The sequence below is a fragment of the Leuciscus leuciscus genome (genome assembly GCF_965113295.1).
Source record: "Leuciscus leuciscus genome assembly, chromosome: 14".
Taxonomy (NCBI): Eukaryota; Metazoa; Chordata; class Actinopteri; order Cypriniformes; family Leuciscidae; genus Leuciscus; species Leuciscus leuciscus.
Window position 1 is genome coordinate 36,052,438 of NC_138738.1, and position 23,507 is coordinate 36,075,944.

Sequence of the window (23,507 nt, forward strand, 5' to 3'; positions counted from 1 at the left end):
GTATCACTCGTATTACAGCAATACCTTACTGCGTCCGTATCACTGCCTGCATGTTTTTGACGCGCAAAACATACCAGAACGCTTGAAGTGTGGAAGTGACGTCATATCCGAGGGCCGAGTCGGTTCGTTGATAATAATAGAATGCACCATAAGTATAGTTTGTTGAAACTCAGTTTTATGGTAAGGGGCGTGATATTTACTAAATAAACTCAAAGCAGCTGACCAATCAAAACACACTGGTCCAGCTAGCCAATCAGAGCACATTGTGCTGTTCGGAAGGAGGGGCTTCATAGAGAAGGAACTAAACAGAGAGCGTTACTGACAGACTGGGAAGAGAGGTGCTGCAACAATGTAAAATATGTGAAAAATAATGTGTTTTCTGAACATTTAAGCATTAAAACCTATTCTAGTAAACTCCAAAAACAACTTTACAGTAAGGTCCAGGGGTGCGTTCTCTGAAACTACCTTAACGCTACGTCGTTCTTAAGTTGTACCTTAAGAAGTACCTTATCGTTAATACGTGGTTTCCGAAACCTTCTTAGTTAAGTATACCTTCTGTAAGTCATACGTTCGTAAGGTTGGTCTGGAGCGCTCTTATCGCTGCTGACGGTTCATACCGCTAGTGGCCACCACTACGCAAAAAGCTTTTTTACATCGCAGTTTAATTACACATAGAAAATTTTATATGAACATTTAATATAAAATCTGATTTAGTATTAAAATTACATTTTTACTTTACTTAAAAAATTTACACATATGTTGTTATAGCCTACACCCAGTGTATGGAAGTGTTTTCATTAATAAAGTTTCCATACACTAATGGTTGTTAGCTTTTTTTAATTAGGCTACTATCCTAAGGCACATCAGCTGGCGAACCATTTGACAGAAAAGGCTTAGGAGTCTATATAAAGAAAGATGAGTTTACACAAACTTTATAGCTATGGCAGCGAGACAGCGAGTACTTGTTTTAAATCAAAGACGGCGCCGTCCGCGGAGCCAGTTAGTGTATGTCAACTACATGGCTGGTGGATAATCAGCATACGTTGTGGAGAACATTAACACACTTATGGCCGTGAGGGTTTGGGATTGCACACTTGCTAAATTATAAACACATACTCATATTTATTTCTGCATGTACATATTTCAATGAGCCCAGATAAATGCAGTTTGTACTATTTCTAAAACGCTTCTTTATAAAGAACATTGTTTTCTCAATACTTTACCTATACCGCTGTGAAGGAAAGAGCGCACAATCGAGGCATCGATATCAACCTATTCAGCGCCTCCACCATGGACAGCACCTGATAAGGTCGAACTTAAGAAGGTTTACCTTAAGCAACATCCTAAGGTATAGTTCGGAGAACACACGTAGGAAAGGTATACCTGTAGTTAAGGTGTACCTTTTGAGTCTTCGTAGCGCGCTAAGAGACAACGTTATCAGAGAACGCACCCCTGTTCATTAACACTCGTTCATGCATTAAATGAACAAATAATATGTTTACAAAGCATTTATTAATCCAGGTCAATGCTAATTTCAACTTGCATAAATGAAAATATAACAATAAATCGTTAATTCACTAAAAACAAACATGCATTAACAATGAAAAATAGTATAGATCTAAATTAATATTAAACTAGATAAATAAATGCTGTATACCTAATACATTGTAAATTGTTATCAAATACATCATCTAAAATATCAACGGACATGGCGAATAAAAAAAATTAGATGAGCGAAGATTATTATTTTTTTCAATATTTAAAAACAAATTCGAAAACTTAGGAAAGACAAAAGACATTGCGATCTCAGTCTCAGTTGTTTCTCTCAGACAGCGTTGAGGTTAAATGAAGACTTTTGCGTTTCCATCTTTTCAGTTGTTTCTCCTGAGGAAAAAAAAAGAAGACCTGAACTTGAACTTAAGTTCAAGAATTTAATATGAACACAAACATTTAAATTCTGCTGACATTTTAAAGACCAATCTCCTGAGCTCTGAAAGATCAATCACTGAGCAATAAAACTGCTTAATGAGCATAAACATATGGTAGAAGAAGCAATTGTTAAATTTCCCCAACAAATAAATGCAGCATTTGAAGACGAGTCAATCCAGCGAGGAACAAAACAAGGCACAAACATGCACAATTTAAAACATTTATTGCAGTAGCGGTATACCTGTAGAGCAGTAACAAGGAGTAACTGTTTAATATCTATGATGGCAAACGTCCCCACAACCAACAAACATACTGCTGAAAGCAACTCACACCACTCTTGTCTCTTTTCATATTGTTTTTTATACCCTTTTTTGTACTTTAAATATTGTGATCAAACATAAAAGTGCTATACAAAATGAATGACCTCACTGCGTTACAAATCAATAATCATCAACCCAATGAAAAGAAGGTGAAACTAAGTCATTTTAAAGCTATTTTGTCTCGGTAAGCATGCGGTTTCATCGTCTGAACTTTCTGCCATGCCATGTGACAAGAAGGGAAAAAAGAACGGCCCAAACATTTAAAGGAAAAACAGAAATCAAACTAAAATCTCAGTCCTTGTATAATGCACATGCTCTTTTGATCACTTTCTATTCATTTTTTCTTTTTTCTTTTAATACCTTCCCCAGTTTGGACAGTGCATTTTTTATTGAATTACTCTTCCTCTGGAATGACTGAGTGTGTTGGCGCCTGACAAACATTTACTGTGTTCGGCATTCAGAGACTAGGGCCTGCTGATGTTCCACTGCCGGAGATTGTTTAGATCGGTACGATACGTAGCATATGTCATGAATTCACAGACATGAAAACTACACTCACTTCTCTTGCGTCAAAAATCGTGGGCATACACGATATTTTATGAAAGAAAAAGTTTTTTTTTTTTTTTTTTTTTAAATACTACTCTCAATTAAAGCACGAGTTCAATTAAACATGTACAAGAATGACATTTGAAATTAGATGTCGAGAATTTACAAATATATTGCTGTTGAATTGTAACATCGTTCTTCTTTTTTTTTTTTAAGAGGAAAAGACATCAAGCTTTCCGTGTCAGTAAGTAGAAATTTAGCATTTACATCAATAATACAAAATAGCTTTGAAAAAATAAGTTTGCCAGGTTCATCGACTCAGTAAATGCAAAAAACTGGGCAATTGTGCAATGTTATGACCGATTGGCATTACCATCCAGGATTCGTTCGTTAATTCTCCTCGAGAGGGTGTGTGTGTGTGTGTGCGTGTTTAAGTGCGTGTGTGTGTGTGTGTGTGTGTGTAACCATGTGTATGTTTGCTTTACAGATCCAGACTGTGGTCCTCTGTTCCAGAAGACAATGACGTCAATGACAAAAGGCCGATACGATGAATGATAAAAGACAGCTGTCATGTTCACTGATCTATTCCATGTGATTATTACAAGTACATAAAATCGGTTAGTATTAAGTCCTATTTACAAACACTTCAACGATGACAGACTAAACGATACTAACAGTGTTAATAAGCACAAAGCTTTCTCAGTTTGTAGATTCCATTTTCTCGGATGGTGTAGATTAATATAGTTCCAAAACAGCTCAAAAACAACCACGTCACAATATTTGTATATATTGGTCAGCCATTATATTGTTTTTTTTAGTTTTGTTTTTTTTATAACCGTGATACATAGAGCATAGCCCTGTTTTGTTTATCCTGAACGTTTGTTTGCAGTCTCTGTTCAAGACGAAGTATAAGATGATCCCTTTTAATGTGAATTTGCAGCAAACCATGAGAGTTTGAGGGCAGATATGGATTTGCATGAGAAGATCCCGCAGACGGGCCGTCGGCGAGTCGGATTCGCATAGTATACTGTCCTGCATAAGCGATAAAGTCTATGTCTACTCCATACACGTAACTATCACACCGCATAGGCATCGATCTAAGAAAAGGAGGGGAAAAAAGGAGGAATGGACTAAAGCTCTCAAAAGTTGCTGGGATGATCCGATAGAGAGAGAGAGAGAGAGAGAAGATGGACACAAAATGAACCCAAAAACACTCTTAAAGCTGCTGTTCTTTAGGACTGTCGTGGCCAGAGGCGGGCTGGTAAGATTTCAGGCTGGCCAATGGGATGTCGGCCATGTGACCGCCGCTGCCAAAATGTCCTTCCGAGCTCCCGTAGGTCTTCCTGTCCCCAAACTGCTCCTGGCTTCCACGCTCACCTTTCCAGCTGCGGGTCAGTGTGTGGCCATTGAGCAGTCTCTCTTTAGCCCACTCCTTTTGGTTGTTGAAAGAGGAAACGGGGGACTTGGGCGAAGGGTACGAGCTCAGGCTCGGAGGCATCCAGCAGTTGTCGGAGTGGCCCAACACCAGACACTCTTGGGTGCACATCTCTGTGGCCTCCACCAAGCCTCTCGGTCCTAGAGGTCCATCTGTGGACACAAACAAAGCGAAAAGACTCAGGATTGTGTGTCGAGTTCATAACTTCCAAAGCATAGGCCTAGAGTGGATGAAAATGAAGCTGTGTGAGATGAACATAATGTCTCAAAGGCTTGCATCAGATCTAATTTCCCCCCCCCCCCCAAAAAAAAACACATGCTGAATAAAGAGACAACTGAAAATAACACTGACATTCCACCCACACCAGGACGCAAAGTGCATTGTGGGAATCAATGCGGTATCATGGGCTCAACTGCACTGTCAAATATAATCAAGAATATAATGAAGATAATCCTTAAGGAGTCATTTAGTATTTGCAACATGCCGCTCTGTGAATTTATTTAATCCTGGTTGGACAGAATTAACATAAAATTAGTAAATGATCAAACACATATTAAAAGATACTGTGACTTCAGTAAAGCGTCATTAAAGTTGCAGGTTATTCATGATAAATCCTCACAAGCAAATGTCTCATGTAGAGAGGCAACAGAAAAAGAAAGGAAAAATCAATCAAAAAAAGTGCAGATATTAATATAATTAATTTTATTTTAAGTTAAATTATCAATTATTATTATTATCATGATTACGACCTGCATTCAAGCCAAACACTTTCATAATGCTGTAATATAATACCGTTCTGTTGAAAACACACTTTCATTTTAACACCATTCTGTGAATCCCAGACACAAGGCATCTATTATTCATACACTTTGTGTAATACAATACTGTTTGGAGCACTAGGGTTTCAATTCTGCTTCTAATTTCCACCATAACAACTAACATTTCTAACATTTCCTACAATGAACAAAGGGCTTTGAAAAATGCATCGTAGAGGGAGATCAGAGATTGCTGATTTGTGTTTGCGAGAACTGTATGAACTGTAAATGAAAGACAGCCACATGCTGTAGCCGGACGGAGCCGATGAACACATGAAATGGGGAAAAGATGAGCGTCTGATGAGGGGAAAAAAGCCAAAGTGCCATGTCTCTACATAATTGGTGTGATAAGCATAAGTGACTGCCAGAGTTACCGCAGGAAATGGAAGAATCGCTGAAGCAAGAGATTTTATGGCATCACTTTAAAATACATTGGGACAAAGGACAGATGACTAATACCAAGATCAACATAATCAGAACACAGCGAGATGCAACAGAAAACAACGTTTGTTTTCTTGGTTAGTTCTATTTTCTAACCTATGAAGACATGCCAACATTCTCAATGGTTGTTGCTCTTGTATTTTCTCTTTAAGTATCAATCAAAGTTAGAGTCTCTTGAGTAGGGGTGGGAATCAAAATAAATTGAGCCTAACTGTGACATGTTCAGTGTTTGTTTGTATGTGTTCCTGATCTCACGAGAACATGTAACTATGTTAGGCCGTGGCAAATTTGAAATGTACAGTACATAGTACAAAACATATGATTATTAGAAAACAAAATAAGTATAAAGGTTCGACCCTGACCAGTGTTTTTTATATGGATCCAGATTTAAAGAGGAGGTTCTCAATGATCAACCCTCCTCTGGAGTTAATCTATTCCTAACATGGCAGCTTCATTCCCCTCTTGTCATCAAGCCAATAACATGGGCCATTTGGTGCTTCAGTATCCCATAAACCAGCGTTAGATTCGGCTCTTATCTCTCATCGGGACTAAAGCTCCATACCTGCTCCTGAACGAGAGGCCAGATTCGATATTTCCATCACTCTGACATGTTTGTGTGAGAGCATGCAATGCAAATAATGTCTGATTTACATCCATAATGTGTGATAAAAATGTGGAATAATGCAGCAGCAATCACATCAGCAACAAATAATAATGAATCCACAATACACGCTGACGTTCAGAGATTTTTAGTCAGTTTTTTCACAAGGCTTACTGTATGCGCGTGCCATTTATAGAAACCAGCCCTATTTCCACGTGAATTTAAATATTTATCCCCGGAGGGAGACCTGTCACTCCCGTCTGTTATCAAGGGAAAATAAACTAACTGTAGACAAGAACAGCCTCCCCACATTCAGACATATGTGTTTATTCCAACGTGATGGCAATGTTGAAAGGAGTTTGTTATTTTTTTGTGCTGCCACTCTGTAATTTTGAGGCTCCTGCAGGCATTCAGCATTTTTAATCTACCAGATGGAGTCAAAATGGCTTAATTGCCACTGCCACTCCCTTCGAAGTGAATGAGGAAACAGTATTATGTCCTGGTTGTGGAGCTGCCACCAAGTTTCTGTTGTACAATTACAGTGGCACCAGAGCTTTAGCCTGACCAACTGTGTAGAGGATCTAATCAACCAAAGTTCACTTAAGTTCAGTGACGTAAATCCAGAATTGGCCAAAACTCATAGGTGTGCTCACTGAATATAATACATTAATATTTAATATTATATTAAATTGCTTAATGCCATGTCAGCACCGAAGGAGGGATATATATATATATATATATATATATATATATATATATATACACACACACACACCATTGTTTTTGATCTCTTATGATACTCAAAAATACAGTAATATTGAGAACTGTTTCTATATTAATACATTTATTTATTTCTGTGATCAAAGCTTAATGTTCAGCATCATTACTCCAGTCTTCAGTGTCACAAGATCCTTCAGAAATCATTCTATTATGTGGATTTGCTGCTCAATGAATATTTTCTTATTATTATCAATGTTGAAAACAGTTGTGCTGCTTAATGTTTTATTTCAGAAACTATGATGCATGTTTTTTTTCAGTATTTTGTGATCAATAGAAAGTTCAAGAGAAGCATTTATTTGAAATATAAATGTGTTGGCATATTATAAATGTCTAATATGAATCTTTTAATAATTTTCATGCATACTTGCTGAACAAATGCATTATTACTTTTAACTCTTTTTTTAAAAATCAAATCAGATCTGTCCCCTTTCAAATTGAAGAATTTCAAAATCCTTTACGCAACACAAAACATATTCCCTAAAGAACTTCCCCAATGAATTAAGAACAGTACAGTTCCAATAGCATGAACCTCCCAAACTCTGGCAGCTCCAGCTAATTTTTGCTTATTTGAACTGTTTTTGGAACTTACAAACATATATATTTATTCCCTGGCATAATGATAAAGCCTCTGCACCCTGACTCCAGGTAATTGCGTCGAGCCAGCCAATCAGATTGGAGCTTACCATTTTGGAAAAGCCAATTTTGAGCACAATATTAGACAGTGCACTGATGGTCTGTGAGTCCTTGCCTTCCCCTTCCCCACAAACCGCCCTCACATCACTGAGCTAGACACAGTCCATCCCTATCACTCCTCTAATGGTCTCTGAGGAGGCATAGGAGCATGGCATTATGGGACTGACATGAGGAATCATGAGGGATGAATTAGAGACTGAGTCACAGTGACAGGAAAATGAATTTCACAAATGAGATTGGAAAGAGAGAGGGCGCTGAGAACGAGAGGAGAGAGAGGGAGAGTGTGTGTCTCTGTTTGAACTTGCCCCACATTTCCTGCTCCAGCAGTGTATTATGTGTGTGAGAGCTTTCAAACCACGGTAACTTTATGGTGAATTTGAGAGGATTTTCTGATTTTTGACAGACAACCCTTGTGCACCACAGGAAATGGAGGAAGATAGAAAAAGGGAGGAAACACACTTCACAGAAGAAAACAATTTCACCCTCAAACTCCAACGATGAAATGCATTTCCTTTATTTAAAAAAGCTCCTCTTTTGAATGCCTTTCCTGTTCAAAAGACTGTATTTCAAACACCTGAGGTTACTCAACTGGTCTGCATATAAAGTGCTGTGTTCAGTGACAACAATTATGAAAGAAAGAGAGAGCGAGAGAGAGAGGGAGAACAATTTTCACATTTACTGAAGGAGATGTGAGTAGTGCTTTCCACTGCAAAAAAATCCCCGGCAGGATGCCATTTTTATTTTTTAGCGAGTTGCTTTGCTAGAGTGTTTTGGTTAGTTGTCCACCCTCAAGTCCTAATGATATTCTGGTGCCGAGATATGATTGGAACGTGTTGCTGAGTGATTGCTATGGTGTTCTCAGTGTTTTAGTATTTAGCTGTGGTGTTATGGGTGGTTACTAGGCAATGATATCGAGATATCGTCAGAAGCATCAGCCATCTGCCTTATCAAGAGGATTTGGCATTTTCAATAATGTATTAAATTATTATTTTTCCTTTTATTATTAAATTAATATTAAAATTCATTTGCCCCACTATAATTTTATAGCACATCACCGCATAACCGACACGTTGTGAGGATAATAAAATATGTTATATTAGCCTTACTCCTCAATTAAAAAATAACTTGTTTAACACAGAATATTTCTCTTACCATTTGTTCACTATGGGCTGCAAGGGAAATATTAAGAAAGACAGTTATATTGTGTCGAGGTAATGCTTATTTGTTGAAGTGTGGTAGCTAGGACATTGCTAGGTGTTTACTAGGGTTTTTCTAGAGTTTCATGGGTGGTTGCTAGATGGTTTCGTACTAGTTTGCCTGTTTTATTATCTGTTGTTATGCAGCAGTTTAATACTTGTGGTTAGGAGTTGTGTAAAGTCGGAAATTGTGACCATCTTTTCTTTCCTACCTACTGTGATGTACGTGATAAGTGAAACAGATAAGGCGGAACTTGATTGTGTCCATCGGGAATTGATTGGTTCGTTGGATCGTTGTCATTTGCGCATTTCTGCGATCTCATGAGTGACAGGTTTCTGGAGGGGAGAGGTTATTGTTGGCAAAAGTTAATGTTTTTGATTAAAGATTATGAGGCCACATGAATTTAAAAAATGGATAAATCAATTACTGTATAATAAACACTGAAAAAAATGTCACCTTATATGTCATGGCGACTTTAAAAAGCAACAGTAAGAAAGGAATTAGACGACAACGACCTTTACTAAGAAATACATCACATATTCAGTTCAATCTGGGAAATGTTAGGTCACAACAGTGATATCAATTCTTCCCCAGTGTCTTCGATCAATGCGTTTCAAACCTATTTCCCCGTTCCCTCCGTCTTGATGAAATCATTTCAATCGCATAGTGAGATTGATCATGTCAAATGACCCTCTGCTCCAGCCATGTTAACTAAATTACTCTTGCTTCTCTTCTCTTCCCATTTTGTCCCTTCATTTGTAATTTCCATTCTGCTGACAGGGTTGCATCTTCCATTAACATGCAAACCGGTGCTCCACGAGACCTGCCTCAAACAGACGAACCATATCCACCGTACATCGACCACCGTACGGTCCTGCTGTGTTGGCCTGGACCAAACTGATCAAAGATGGTCCAATCATTGGTGATAAGTTAACATAAAATAAATAAAAAAACAGACCTTATTTACTTGTATCACCAGTCTTATTGAGTACATTCCATCCTTTCACATTATTAAAGAAAAAAAAAATCATCAAAACAGCCTTTACGACAACTAATTTAAGCGATAAGAACCAAAGAACCAATTGCGGAAAGTGGAAATGAATGCTCTGTTGATCAACAGAAGATTTAAATGCCACACTATATCCTGCTAAACTACTGAAATGTGGAGTTTGAAATCATTTTGCATTAGTAAAGCTTAGCGTTACGCCACCTTCACTATCATCATACGCTAAAAGCATTCAGGAAACCATTTCATGTCTTCTTCAAAAAAGCACCATCAAGCACACACATCCAGGTGATAAGAACCAAACAACTGGATCTATTTCAAAGAAAATACCATCAGCTTTCGTTTTCTGTATGAATCTAAAAGAAATTAGGCACTATTCCTCATTTAAAATCTGTTTTATGCTCTGTGACTAAACATTTTAACATTTAATGATATTTGAGAAGAGGGAAATGTGAAATGTGTGTCTTTTTTTTCACAGATCCATGGACATGGATTAAAACATTCACAATCAAGGACTCCTGGCGTAATAATCTTTTTCCGCAGTGTTATTATGTTGACGTCAAGGTTATGGCATCCAAGGTGAATATAATCAGAAGCCAGAGGAAGCAACGCTCGAGCTACACCTTGATTAAAACAGAAACATGGAAGCAGAACTGTGTCAATAGGAAACATATTCTTTCCTTTGTTCTGGCCGTCAACCCCTCCAAAATATCATGTTTACAAATAAGTGCCGTGACTGATGCGTTCTACCATGTATAATGATCGCTCTCTGATGTGGCGACTTCCCGAAAGTCAACTCCATCGCCCTTGTGAAAAAAACAAAAGGAATAAAATCCTTGTTGTTCAGAAGCTCAGCTAGGGTCATTCTTCCAATTATATGACTTTTCCAGATGATTTCCTACACTCCAAAAAATGCTAGGTAGTTTAACCATGGTTGGGTCAAATATGGACAAACACAGCCGTTGGTTTACATTTTTTCATTACGTTTAAACCCAAAGGTTGGGTTTATCCATATTTTAACCAAATGTGAGTTGAAACAACCCAGCATTTTTTAGAGTGTAGAAAATTAGCTGTGCTGCGTCTTTTTTTCTTTTTTTTGTCAAATGTGGCAGGCAACTGGGGCTGCGATACAATAGCACACGCAGGAAGCTTAGGGAATATCATGCCACCTGTTTTTCATTGTGTTTGACATCTCCCTATTCATAAAGATGTGTTCGTTCACTCGTACGTCTATCGTAATGAAAAGAGAAGCCAGATTACAGCAGTTAACGTTGCAGGCTCTTTTCATCAAGGAGTTATTGTTGGTAAATTTGAGATCAGTTAACAGTTAATTAGATGACTCTTTTACAGAAGTATCATCTGACTTCAAAGATACTAGTACAGTAAAATGGGACCTTTTTGCCTATAAATACACCATATATTGGCATATATCCTCTTAACCAGCAGCGGCCCGCCGGCGGGCCGGATGGGGCGTGGCTAAACTTTTATTAATTTTTTAAGCTTTGTTTTATAACAAATATTCAACTGACAATCATAAACTATGCATCATTTGAAAGCTAAAACACTCAAGAATCATGTTCTAAACTTGTTTTTGCAATCAATACACCAGAGAGGAAAGGGTTAAATTAAATGCAAGAGGACTGGTTATGTAAAAATGAGCAAAATGAACCGCTATACTCATCTTTCATCTCGTATGGTTCATATCAGTTCGGACGAATCCAAGAAACAACAGCATACATTACACTGTAAGGGTCCACTCTTCAAAATGCATCCCACTTTTTAATCCAAAACAACGACAAAATAGGGAAAAAAATGAAATATCCTCCTTTGTTTGCATGAGCGTTTTCGAGATAGAGTTCGCATCACGTTCATTTTCAAAGAAATACCGATTCTAATCCGTATTCCAACACTCAAAAGCCATCTCACCCCCGTCGTATACACTCTTCCGGATCAAATGAGACCTTCCAAAGCTCTCTCCTTCAATCACAGGCTTTGTTACAGACCAAAACAGTAAGAGACCGACTGACAGGCTGAGCGCGCTGTCAATCTCGCACCTGGGGTTTCGACTGGATAAAAGCCTGGATAAAGGCAGCCAATGTCCTGTCAGCAAAGTTTTGATTGATGGGAGTATTAGCCAACTAAAATCGATTGCAGTGATAGTCAGTTTATGCAAGCATATTCGTCAAATTCAAGTGCTCAATGTTTACATTCACATGCGCGCTTTCGCCATACGCGCGGCTCACAGACACGCACACACATAATGCAGCGACCATAGACTGTAAACAAACACACACACGCAATGTTTTGACACATGAAGCTTGCATAAATGCACGGATTTACTCCAAAGCATGTTTCTGATCATCTCGATCATGGATCGTCGACTACAGAAGAGATTTGAACGTGTTATTGATGATGAAGATGAAGATGAAGAGGAGCCGCGACGAAGAGCAGCAGAAAGTAATAGGATATTCATTATAATTATCAGTTTATTGCAATTTATTTGAGTAAAAACCACGTTTGTAATTACAAAATGTTCTAAAACATTTATTGTTTTCTTTTTATGTATGTTATACATTAGTTTGAAAACGATCACTGCTGGAATGTCTATAGATGTAGTGAGAAATCACTGTTTTTGCTATTAGAATTGTTCAAAATAAAGGGAATTTTGTTCAAATGTTCAAATGTTGTGATGAAATCGTTTTTTTTCTTGTGTGGTTTGAAGGGCAGAACAGTTCTGAATTGATATACATGTATGTAGCAGGCCTATGTAGTGTTTACTCCTTATGTGAAGGTGTTGGGTGCCAGGTGTACATTTGGAGTCTCCAAATTGCATTTTGGAAAGGACGCATATACTTTTCTTGAATAAAAGCTTACAGAAACTGCATTTTTGGGAGTATCATCCTCAAATTTGAATCTAAACATGGTCAGACATTCAGTTTTATCTGTATGGTGTTTTCAGGCCCTTAACATAAAAGTCTGATACATTTTTCCCTAAGTGAAGTTAATTCAAAGAAATCGTGAGTCACTTTCATGTAAATTTGACCTTGTTTTATTCTGTTCCTATGCTACTTTGAGTTATAATGACTCTTGGGTAACTAAGTTTCAAGTGTCTAGATTAAAAAAAGATCAGAGTTATGAATGTGGACCATAGGGTTTAAGAGCTACAGACATTTGTATTTGGGTATGTCATTTTCTGAAAATTCTCAAAAATAGGGGCGCTGGTTAAGAGGATATATTAGCATAGCAATTGGTGAATTAGTATGGCAATAAAGAACATTTGACATTTACCTCGTCACCATGATGGTATAACCCCCAAAATACACAACAGGAAAAAAAAAATATTCTAAATTAGCAGAGCAAAGCATCAAACATTACTAAATCTCCCACTTAACATTAATCTTGCATTAAACAATTTAATAAAAATTAAAATAAAAAAACAGAGTAAAATAATGTACTCTGCCTTTTGAGTGCCATGGCAAAGCATGCTGGGAAATGGAAATCCCAGCCCAGTTTCAGTTAAATTTAAGTTAATCTACACTAAAAGAAACAAGTTCATTAAACTCAAAATAACTAAACTTTTCAGATTACTTAAAATGTGTCAGTTTTGTGAAAATAAAGTTCTAAATACTCATGAAAGTTAATTTGTTCGAACAAATTTGTTTAATTTAAGTTTGCCCTACTCAAACCAAATAAATATTAGTGCTGTCAAATTGATCAAAAGCGATTAATCACATCTAACATAAAAGTTTGTAAATGTATAATATATGTGTGTGTGTGTGTGTGTGTGTGTGTGTGAGAGGGCTTTTTTGGCTTATAAACTACCAACCAGCAACCTACCAGAACACCCTAGCTACTGCACATAAACATGCTAAAACACTCATCATAGCAACAACCGAAAACGCCCCAGCATCATTGTGGCGATTTTTGCAACAAAAAAAAAAATATATATATATATATATATAGTTCCATGGATCATTTTTTTTCTCACAATTCTTTATTTGTTGTTGTCTTTGTTATTAATTGAAATGGCTCTCGTTCTCTTATCCTTGATTGTCTCCGGCCTCTATCGCCATGACACCCTGTCGTCTAGGCGTTCGGTTGCCGTGACGCCCTCGCCCTAGTTTGGCTTGCTGTTTGACCTCCAGTCAGTCTGATGACTGCACCTGTCACACCAGCATCACCATGGCACCCCTCAACCGGCACATGTCACCTTGTGCGATGATCAAAGGCTGGACTGCAGGATGCTGGAAAGAAATCAAAACCTGTTTGTGTGTGTACCGCCATCTTTAATGACAGGGAGGGAAGTTGTTCTGCTTCAGAAATACATATTCTGAGTATTTTTATGAGTACACACACACACACACAGGTCAATGACATGACAGTTTTATTTTATTTTTAAATACATTCTAATGTAATTAATGCAGACAATGACTTGAATTAAGACGACTATGTCTTCAACGTCTGAATTAAATTAATTAATTAATTTATTTTGTCAGTGTCAAGGTGGGGTTACTCCATAGAAATCACAATTAGTTAAATAATTAAAACTCAAATTAAAAGAGTGAAGTTATTAGAAATAAAACTTTATGAAGAAAACGTTAAAGCAGTTTTAAATATTAAATGATGAAATGTTATTGACTTTTGTAGGTCAATCAAAGCTTAGCTTAACCAACATGAAAGGATATGTTCTGTTGTCACATGACAATCAAATAATAAAACATGAAATTACATCACACAAATGAACCCTGTAGAGTCTCCAAAAAATATCAGATATTTAGAATTTTTTTTTGAGATTTTTTTGTTGTTTAATTCAGGTTGTCAAATGGTATGACACCAGCAAACAAAATGAAATTAAAGAATATGAGGATTTCTCCTTTTCTTAATTTCAGACATTCTTATTTGTCGCTGACACACACACATCATGTCTGCATGGAGAAACCAAACAATCAATGAAACCTCTGTCCAGAAGAGTCCAGTTCATGCGGCACCTGAGTCTCTCATTGTCTCTTATGATAATTATAGAGATGTCACTGACATTGTTGCAGTAATTGCTAGTGTGTGAACTGATTATTGCTTTAGTAAATGAACGGTTAGATGGATCATTTCAGCTGATGATTCCAGATGGATTATTACATGAATAACTCACTAACAAAAGATTTTCACAAGGCTACGAAAATATTAATGTGGGAGTTCATGCTGACTTTTTCTCTAGTTTTCGAGACCTTGTCCTATTTTTTACTGTGTGAAAAGGGAAATTAGGATAATTAATAAGATGTATATACAATAAATTAAATAAAATAGATGGAATCCACTCTTTTGGTAACAATTTATTTTGATGGTCCACTTTAGGCATTCTACTAACTATAAGTAACTTTGCAACTACATGTCAACTAACTCTCAATATAGTATTAGCAGACTGTCTGCTTAATATCTGCTAATACTTTATTTTACTTTATTAACAATTCATAATTTATCCAGAAATACCTTCTGCTTCATGTTTTATAATTGAGGCCTATAGAGTACAAGCTATAATGCCATCTGAAATGCATAAACACACAGTCGCACATACGGCAGCAGATGCACACTTCACAGTTGACAGAAGGTGTTGGAGTGCTGTACAGACGGTACTGATCAGATGGTCCCTCGCTCCAGTACAGCAACAATAGAACAGTCAAGCCAAGGGCAAGGTTCATTAAGTTTACTCTGATAAACGGCTAATAAAGAACATGCCTTCAGTCTGGAGAAACACACTGAACCTGCATGGAAACGCACATGAGCATTCCACTGGTGACATGTTGATCTCAGTCCATCGTAAGGTAGTGAGTAATGAGTTATTCTGACGAACCACACTGAGGCGTAGGAATGCTGGAACAGAAAACACTAATGAAGAGTAAAACTTGATTCTTTGCGGTTTGGACAGACCAGCATTGGGGAAGATAATTCAGACTGTAGTTTGCCAAACCACAAGCAACTCATTATTTAAAACACTTAGACTTTAGTCAAGCTATCCATTTAAAACAGTGGTTCAGAGTAAAATTAAAAGAGTACAACTACTTTGATGCAAATGGGAGAATATATTACAAAATATTTTTATTAAAAAAATCCTATCTATCTATCTATCTATCTATCTATCTATCTATCTATCTATCTATCTATCTATCTATCTATCTATCTATCTATCTATCTATCTATCTATCTATCTATCTATCTATCTATCTATCTATCTGTCTGTCTGTCTGTCTGTCTGTCTATCTATCTGTCTGTCTGTCTGTCTGTCTGTCTGTCTGTCTGGCTGTCTGGCTGTCTGTCAGGCTGTCTATCTGTCTGTCTGGCTGTCTGTCAGGCTGTCTATCTTTCCATCCATCCATCGGGTCCTAATAACACTATTTATAAAAAAAATACTTTTGTTGTACAGTAAACTACCTAATTCAAGATTATTCAATCCTACTGAATAATATTTTCATCAAAACAATAAAATAATTAAATTAATGGTGACATCAAAATTTAATTTTACTTAAAAAATATATAAAAAATATGGGAAAAATATAAAGGGATTCCTCGAGTGAATCATTTAAATCCGAATTAAATGAAATTCGATTGTGATTATTGCCTCAGTTCACTTCAGCACAAAACACAATCATAGTGAAGTAATGACTTTTCATGATAACTCATTACTGATTACTGGATAGGCCATACTATTGTAAAAAAAAAAACACTGAGCTAATGTCATAATACTGAAAAAAGTAAAGTTAGCAGTATATGTTAGTTATGGATAGTTATTCCCCAACATCGAGACACACACACAAGGCTCATCCAATGTCATAGAGGGACTGAAAAAAACATTCATACATTACGTCATTATTGTAAATGGACACAAATGAATTCTGTGAAAGGAGATCTTTATGGCAGCACTGCCAGTGCACCTCCAGCTTTTGTTCGGAGACACAACCATTGCTTTAGTCAGAATGGAAAAACACTCAAGTGCTCATGCACCCACTGTCTCCGTCTGCCACCCAACCCATTACCAGAGCTCTGGCTGGCACACGCCCATCCAGAGAGAACAAATGGTCCCAGCGCTCGTGCCAACATTACGTCAGGCTCTATAAATGTGAAGCTCAGGGTGACCCCTCGAGGAGTCAGTATCTCAAGGCCACTGGCATCGGCGATGGAGAGCCGCTCGATGCAAATGTCTTTGATAAAACCGCTGGTAACAGAAAACAAAAACACTTACGGACTACAAGAAATACATCAACAAAGCCACATTTTTATTTCAACTTCTCCTGCAGTGGTTTACAATTTTCCCCGCATTTTGGCAGCAAACATTACAAATGACACATTATAACATATAACGTGCAGTCAGCCACCCTGAAGGGCTTTATTTGGAGATAATGACTGGCTGAATGTACACTATACTGCTTATTATTCAGCGACTTGCCAAATAAATAAATATATAGGCTTGACATGAAATATTGATCCAAGTTGAAATTACTCTATTATGTGAGAAGAAAGAAACCATAGAGTGATACGAGATAAATATATACAGTATATCTTTACGGGATTTTGGCTTGTGTAGGAATTCATGGGGAATTCATTTATGTAAATTAGTATTATTACTATTATTATTAAATTAAGTTCTCTACAAAAGGTGATTCACCACTTGGTGAATGGCAGGTGTGTCTTGAAAGTTTTATATGTTATTGTTAAAAAATCAATTTCTCAATGGAGAAAGTAAATGGGATTTGAGACTGAGAGAAAAAGAGACTTACGACTTGGCCACGAGGAGCCACGACAGTTTGATGTGTCTGGGGAGTGTTTTGGGTGATGATGTGGTGTAAAAGTCTAGCCAGAGCTCCTGTTATTACTGAGCACAGGGTTTCTGAATCTGTCCTGGGTGTCCCTTTAAAGCTGGTTCTAGCTAGTGTTGCATGGCTAGCATAGCGATATAGGGCTGCTTTTGTTCCCTTTGTGGTGTGAACAAGAGAGAAACACTGGCCAACACAGACTGATTACAGATGAGAAGAGAGGGTAAGATGTTTTTATATGGCACCGATGGCAAATGCATTGGCCAATTCTGATTTCAGATTTTTTTTGTGAGTGTGACCAGCCAATACTGACCGATTCTGATTTTCTTTCTAAGAATTGACAGCATATAAAAACAAAAATCTACTTTTCTTCAAGTAAAAATCAGTAATAAAATAAGAACAAACTGCAAACAACAGCACAAATAAATGCAATAGAATAAAGAGAGATATGAAATAAACACAGCTTTAAGTCTTTCAGGTGGGTCTAACAGTATATTCAGGTAAGAAATAATACAGAAATTAAAGTAATCAAATGTAAAATAACACTGGATAGTATTCATTGTAAAAAAAGTAAATACATAATAATGCTTACTTGTAATTAATGTTACAAAAGACATTCAGTCAGAAGCAGAGAGTGATTTTCTTTCTTTGTTCTTTGATTAACATGACAGAGAACATGAGGAATATTAGGCTGCTGTCACTTTAAGAGTTTATGCACGGATCCAATATACTTTTACAAAACATGCATTATCTTTCTTAACTATTTATGTTCCAAAACTGACTGTGTTTAACTGAATACATGCCAAATTATGTGCAATACAAGCACTATTTAATGGGAGTGAATGAGAGGAGTGAGAAGGCGTGTGTGTCAATTCACTGAGAACACACAGCTGGTATCGGTATATCTATACTGCAGAAAAGGAATATTAGAACAGTTTCAGTTATTTCATTATCGATACGTATCGAAATATCAACATTTTTGACAACACTAGTGTCTAATTAGGTTTGTTGTTCTGAATGTTTTCGTGGTGGTTCCCCCACGGTTTACTTTGGCCTTACAGGCATTACAAATTGCGAACTTTGTGTCTCCTTCACTCACAGTGAAGAACTTCCAAGCCAACGACATGTTCACATGCGGCTGTGAGTGTGAGCGTGGCTGTGAATTTATTTCCTGCACCACTGGCAACTAAACGGACCGGGTCGAAATCGGAAAGACGTCCGGTCCGAGCAGGGCAAGCAGAAAATCATCTGATTCAGGTCCCTGGGCAGTCGATCGGTGCATCTCTAGTTTTTCATTTAAGCAGATAGAAAAGCATAATACTAAATATACTTAACATTTTCTGAAGAAAATGTGAGTTGTACTTGCCTGTGCAGACGATACCTTCACGATATAGGATAACATGCGTGGTTGCCAAGGTGTTGCTATGCAGTTGCTATGGTGTTCTAAGTGTTTTTCAGCATGCTATGTGGTTGGTATTACTGGTTCAAGTGAAAAGATGGTCCCTCCTTCAAGAAAGGGCTTTTTAGCTTCTATTATTATCCAGGAGTCTTGAGTTCTTTGGAAATAAATAGCAAACCTCTCTCAACAAGCCACGCAATTTGAGGCATCACTCATATACACAGCATAAATGCTGTAGAACAAGATACATGGCTAAATTTAACATGTTTGTTAAAACATACACCATTGAGTACCTACGTAAATGCTAATTGTGTCATTTTGTAGTAAAAAAATTAAGTTGCAAGCTTGCAATGCATATTCGCAATTTGATTATTTGACCAAATTCTACAGGCCCAGTAAAATGTATGAAGAATTATGTATATTATGTATGTTATGCTGAAGTAAAGTCACAATACTGTTTATTTTCCATCACCATTGGTTTAAACATGAAATTTACATTTTAAGCTCCACCCCGTTGTTTATTGTTGCTCTAGAAAAGCATAAAAAAATTTTTTTTTAATAATTTTTCAGGAAAATATGCCAATAATGTGGCAACAATGGAATTTTTATCCTCTATTCTCTCCACATGTGTGGCCTTATGGGAAAGGGAAAAGAGTCAACAAGTTGGAAGCTTCAAAATCACAGCAGATGTAGAAAATGAAAGAGGAGAAATGACGGCAAGAAGAATGGAAGGACACTTTGATAAAACTTACTCTTAACTCAAGCGCAGGTGATAATTTCAAATGCATTAGTCCCTCCACCTCTCCAGATTCACCATGCAGCTTACAAGGAATATTTCCCATTAAATTAAATCAAACCACCGTGGGGGTTCATTTCATTTTCTCTCTCTCTTTTCCAAATCAAAGACAAGCAAAGCGCTATGAAGTCGATGCTGAACTTCAAATGGAAGGCTGCAACTTGTCAGCTGCGCCGCTTTGCAGTCAGCAAAGGTAATTATCCATCTGGCCGAGCAATTCACATACAATATGAAAAGTGAGAAACTCTGAGTGATACATTTGAAATAAATTCAAATTTTTTACATGGAGAGTGGAGACTTTCACACAAGGCCACAAATGTGCAAAGATTAGCTTACACTATACAGTAGTCATTTAAAACGCAAAATGAAACCAGTTGAGATCGAGATAAAAGGCTTATATCTTGAACCTGATAAATCAATTAAACCTACGCACTCCTATACAATGAGTTCCAGAGCTAAAACTACTTCTCACAAGTTCATAAACCATACGGATGGTAAACATGACCTTGTGTCACCCACAATAACTTCAGTGTTTATATATTGATGCTGTTCCCACACGCGTGTTCTGTGGTCGCGAGGGTGAAAGTTTGACTGTTTCAGAGAGGTCCGATCATCTGAGATCAATTTCGAAAAAACGAAACAAAGCGGCATCCTCGCTGCGAGTTTCAGTCGTACAAATGCGCCTGATAAAACGGGCTTTCTCATAAAGCTGCAGGTATTGATATTTCCATAAGTAGACTGTAAACCCTGCTACCATTAAAAGTGATTAAGCAAGCTTTCTGGGGCCGTGGAGGCACAGCACTCCCAAGACACAGATGAAAGAAAGCCACAGTAAAATGGCTTTTATGTCAAGCAATAGAGGTCTGGAGAAAGCCTGCATTTACGCCGTATGTGACCATTAGTCAAAAGTGAGAATATTACCCATAGTAGATTTCAACAAGAAATACCTCCTGCTCTGTCCCTCTCTGCCTCAGCTATTTTGGAGTCTGACACTCCATCTCTCAGAATAACACCTGCTGGCTCTTTCTTGTTATCAGTAGCAAATCACGATTCCCCTTATGGCAAATATATAAAAGGTAGGGGATCTTCTGATGTGAGTCCAAAACACACTGTTTCCTGTTGCAACCAGGCATTATGGCTGAAGCCCTGAGAGAAGTTATTTTCCACACGATAATATTCTAAATTTTTTTACGACTGAGAAGTCTGTCTGAAGGAGAGAACAAGGCCATCCTGCGAGGCCTTCAAATCCTCCTAGGAAGTTCTTATGAGTTTGGAAATTGGAATTACACGGTCATTTTGGTCGGAATAAAATGAACACACTCCTCCTCTCTTTTTTTCTCTACAAACCTTTAAGTGGTAGTGCAACAAAATGCAAGTAAAATGTGCAATAGGTGAGATGCTTAGTTACCCTTCATTCTCTTCCGAATGTCTGAATTCCCTGCTTTCTATTGGAGAAGTGCAAATAAACACAACAGTAAGTGATAAACAATTGCTTTTCCTCCACTATATGAAAATAAAACCTGTTCCCAAACACACACACAATAAAAACCCATCCAGGCTGGTTATTGCAGCATATCTTTGCCTTTGTCACATTGACAACGGTTCATAATCAACCATACACAAAATGCACACACAAACCTAAAATGCACAGTCAACATTCACAGTTAAACACAGTAACTTTGATTCTTCATTCAATCTGGGTTTAAAGAAAATTCAGAGCTTCCCATATTATGCCATTATGTTGGCCGAGTGTCCGACTCTTCTTCAGTAATGAAACCACATTATCAAATTTTTCAGCTCGTCCTTTCATATTCCTTGACCTGCTCATTTTACCAGGACAATCGATTAGAATCACTCTCATCAGTTGCCATCTATATAAATGCAATTAGGCGACTCAGATCCCAAATGTTGTAATTATGCAAATGAATTATGCAAACCTGCTAAATTCCTGGTATTATACGGATATCATTCACACAGCGTGACAAACAACAAGCTCAAGCCAAGCAAATATCTTCCATCAGAATCCACACATACAAACTAAAAAGTCCCCCTTTATTCCCTTCTTAACAATAAATGTGCTTCGGTGTTTCTTCGCAGCACCAATGTATGAATGTCTCAGACATTAGTACAATAAAAGCATGCATATTTTATAACACACTGAAGTCTTGGAGCGTGTGAATGCAGGTGGTCGCATGATAGTGTCGTCTGTCTAACACACAGGCTGGGATCATCTGCTCGTTTAGAAGAATAAACTCATTCCAGCCTTCTCTCTTCCCTCATGTGTAATGTGTGTAATGTGTGCTCCTGGCTGGGGAACGGACTACATTACCCTGCATACAGCTGCGTCTCTCACTGCTGACACACATATTGATGAAGTGAACGGCGGGCCAACACCTGATGCTGCTGTATGCAGATGCATCATTTCATAAAACAACTTCACCTCCTGCCTTTTATGAATGAGCCAATTATCCTCTACATCTGTGTGAGCACATAATATATAATTTACAGAAAAGGGGTTTGTGAACCCTTAGGGTTTTTTGAGGGAACTGCAGAGATTTTGATAGAAATGTCAATGCTGCGTTAAATCAAACATACAAATTACAATTTTAAAAATAAAAAAGCTTATTAAATATAATGACAGAAATATTTCACAAGTGAACATTCGTACAATAAATTATGAAAGGTTAACATTACTTGAAATATCAGGGATAAAAGATTATAGTGGTTAAAATATACGAAAAAAAATGTATTAGTTGAATTTAATACAAAATATTATTGTAAGTGGTTGCACACAATTGATTTTAGCTACATTGAAACATGCATTAAGTTGAACTAAAATTAAGTTCAACTTAATGCATTTGTTTTAATGTAGCTAAAATCAATTGTGTGCAACCACTTACGATAAAAATAAAATAAAAAATTCAACAAATCTTTTTTTTCAGTGTATGTATGTACAATGTGCATGTAGTAATGCAATCTGAACGTGCCCATCACTGCTTATGATATCCCACACCCACATTTGTGTGGTTCAGAGGGTTGTGGAGAGAATAATAACCGTATATGTTTGATGGAGTATTTGAAAGAATTTACCCATTTTAATCTCATTTCTTTATGTAAAGAAGTCATTAAATATTTGCTTGCTTATCTGTAAAGCTCACTTGATTGTGTTCTAGGTTCTTAAATGGGAAGCAGCCTTACACAAACGCCGCTGACAGACTGGATTTCAGACACATCACACTATTAGCATCTAGCAACTGGATTATAAGAGGACTTCACAATAATGCAATACAAATATAGAACAAGGCCCCTTTGAGTGATTCATAAAGTCCATCACTGATTGTGTGTAATTCATGAGAGCTGTACTGCCAGAACAACTGTGCGTCAGGCAGAATAGCGGGAGGCTGTGAAAGAGAAGACCGCCTGTCCTCCTTTTGTCATTTAATTAGGCTGATTTCAGCTCAGCTGACTGGGGGGCATGGATTCACTTCATACATATGTACACATCCAAACAAATGCATGCAAAGCCACTCGAACTCAGACAGACACGCTGTTTAAAAGCATTTCAGCTGGTTCACGTGCACATTTGCCCATAAGACATGAGATAAACAGCAATGACTGAGGAACTTCCATTATGAGAGAATGGAGAGTGTACACATCTGTGATGGAGATCGAGAGAGAGAGAGAGAGAGGAAAGAAAATGTTCTAGCCACATCATTCCCAATTTTAAAGCCCCTTAGCAGCCCCTCT

General features: G+C 37.3%; 1 protein-coding gene across 5 annotated transcripts in view; it reads right to left on the reverse strand.

Moving 5' to 3' along the window:
- Positions 1–2,759: 2,759 nt before the first annotated feature.
- Positions 2,760–23,507, reverse strand: part of pcdh9 (protocadherin 9) — a 274,339-nt gene continuing 253,591 nt past the window's right edge. For 4 of the 5 annotated variants that reach the window (XM_082189899.1, XM_082189897.1, XM_082189898.1 and 1 more), the window contains one exon: positions 2,760–4,382. In XM_082189899.1, coding sequence (XP_082046025.1) covers positions 4,012–4,382 — 371 coding nt within the window. In that variant the 3' untranslated portion in view covers positions 2,760–4,011. The remainder of the gene's footprint in view (positions 4,383–23,507) is intronic. The other variant, XM_082189900.1, reaches the window with a different exon arrangement.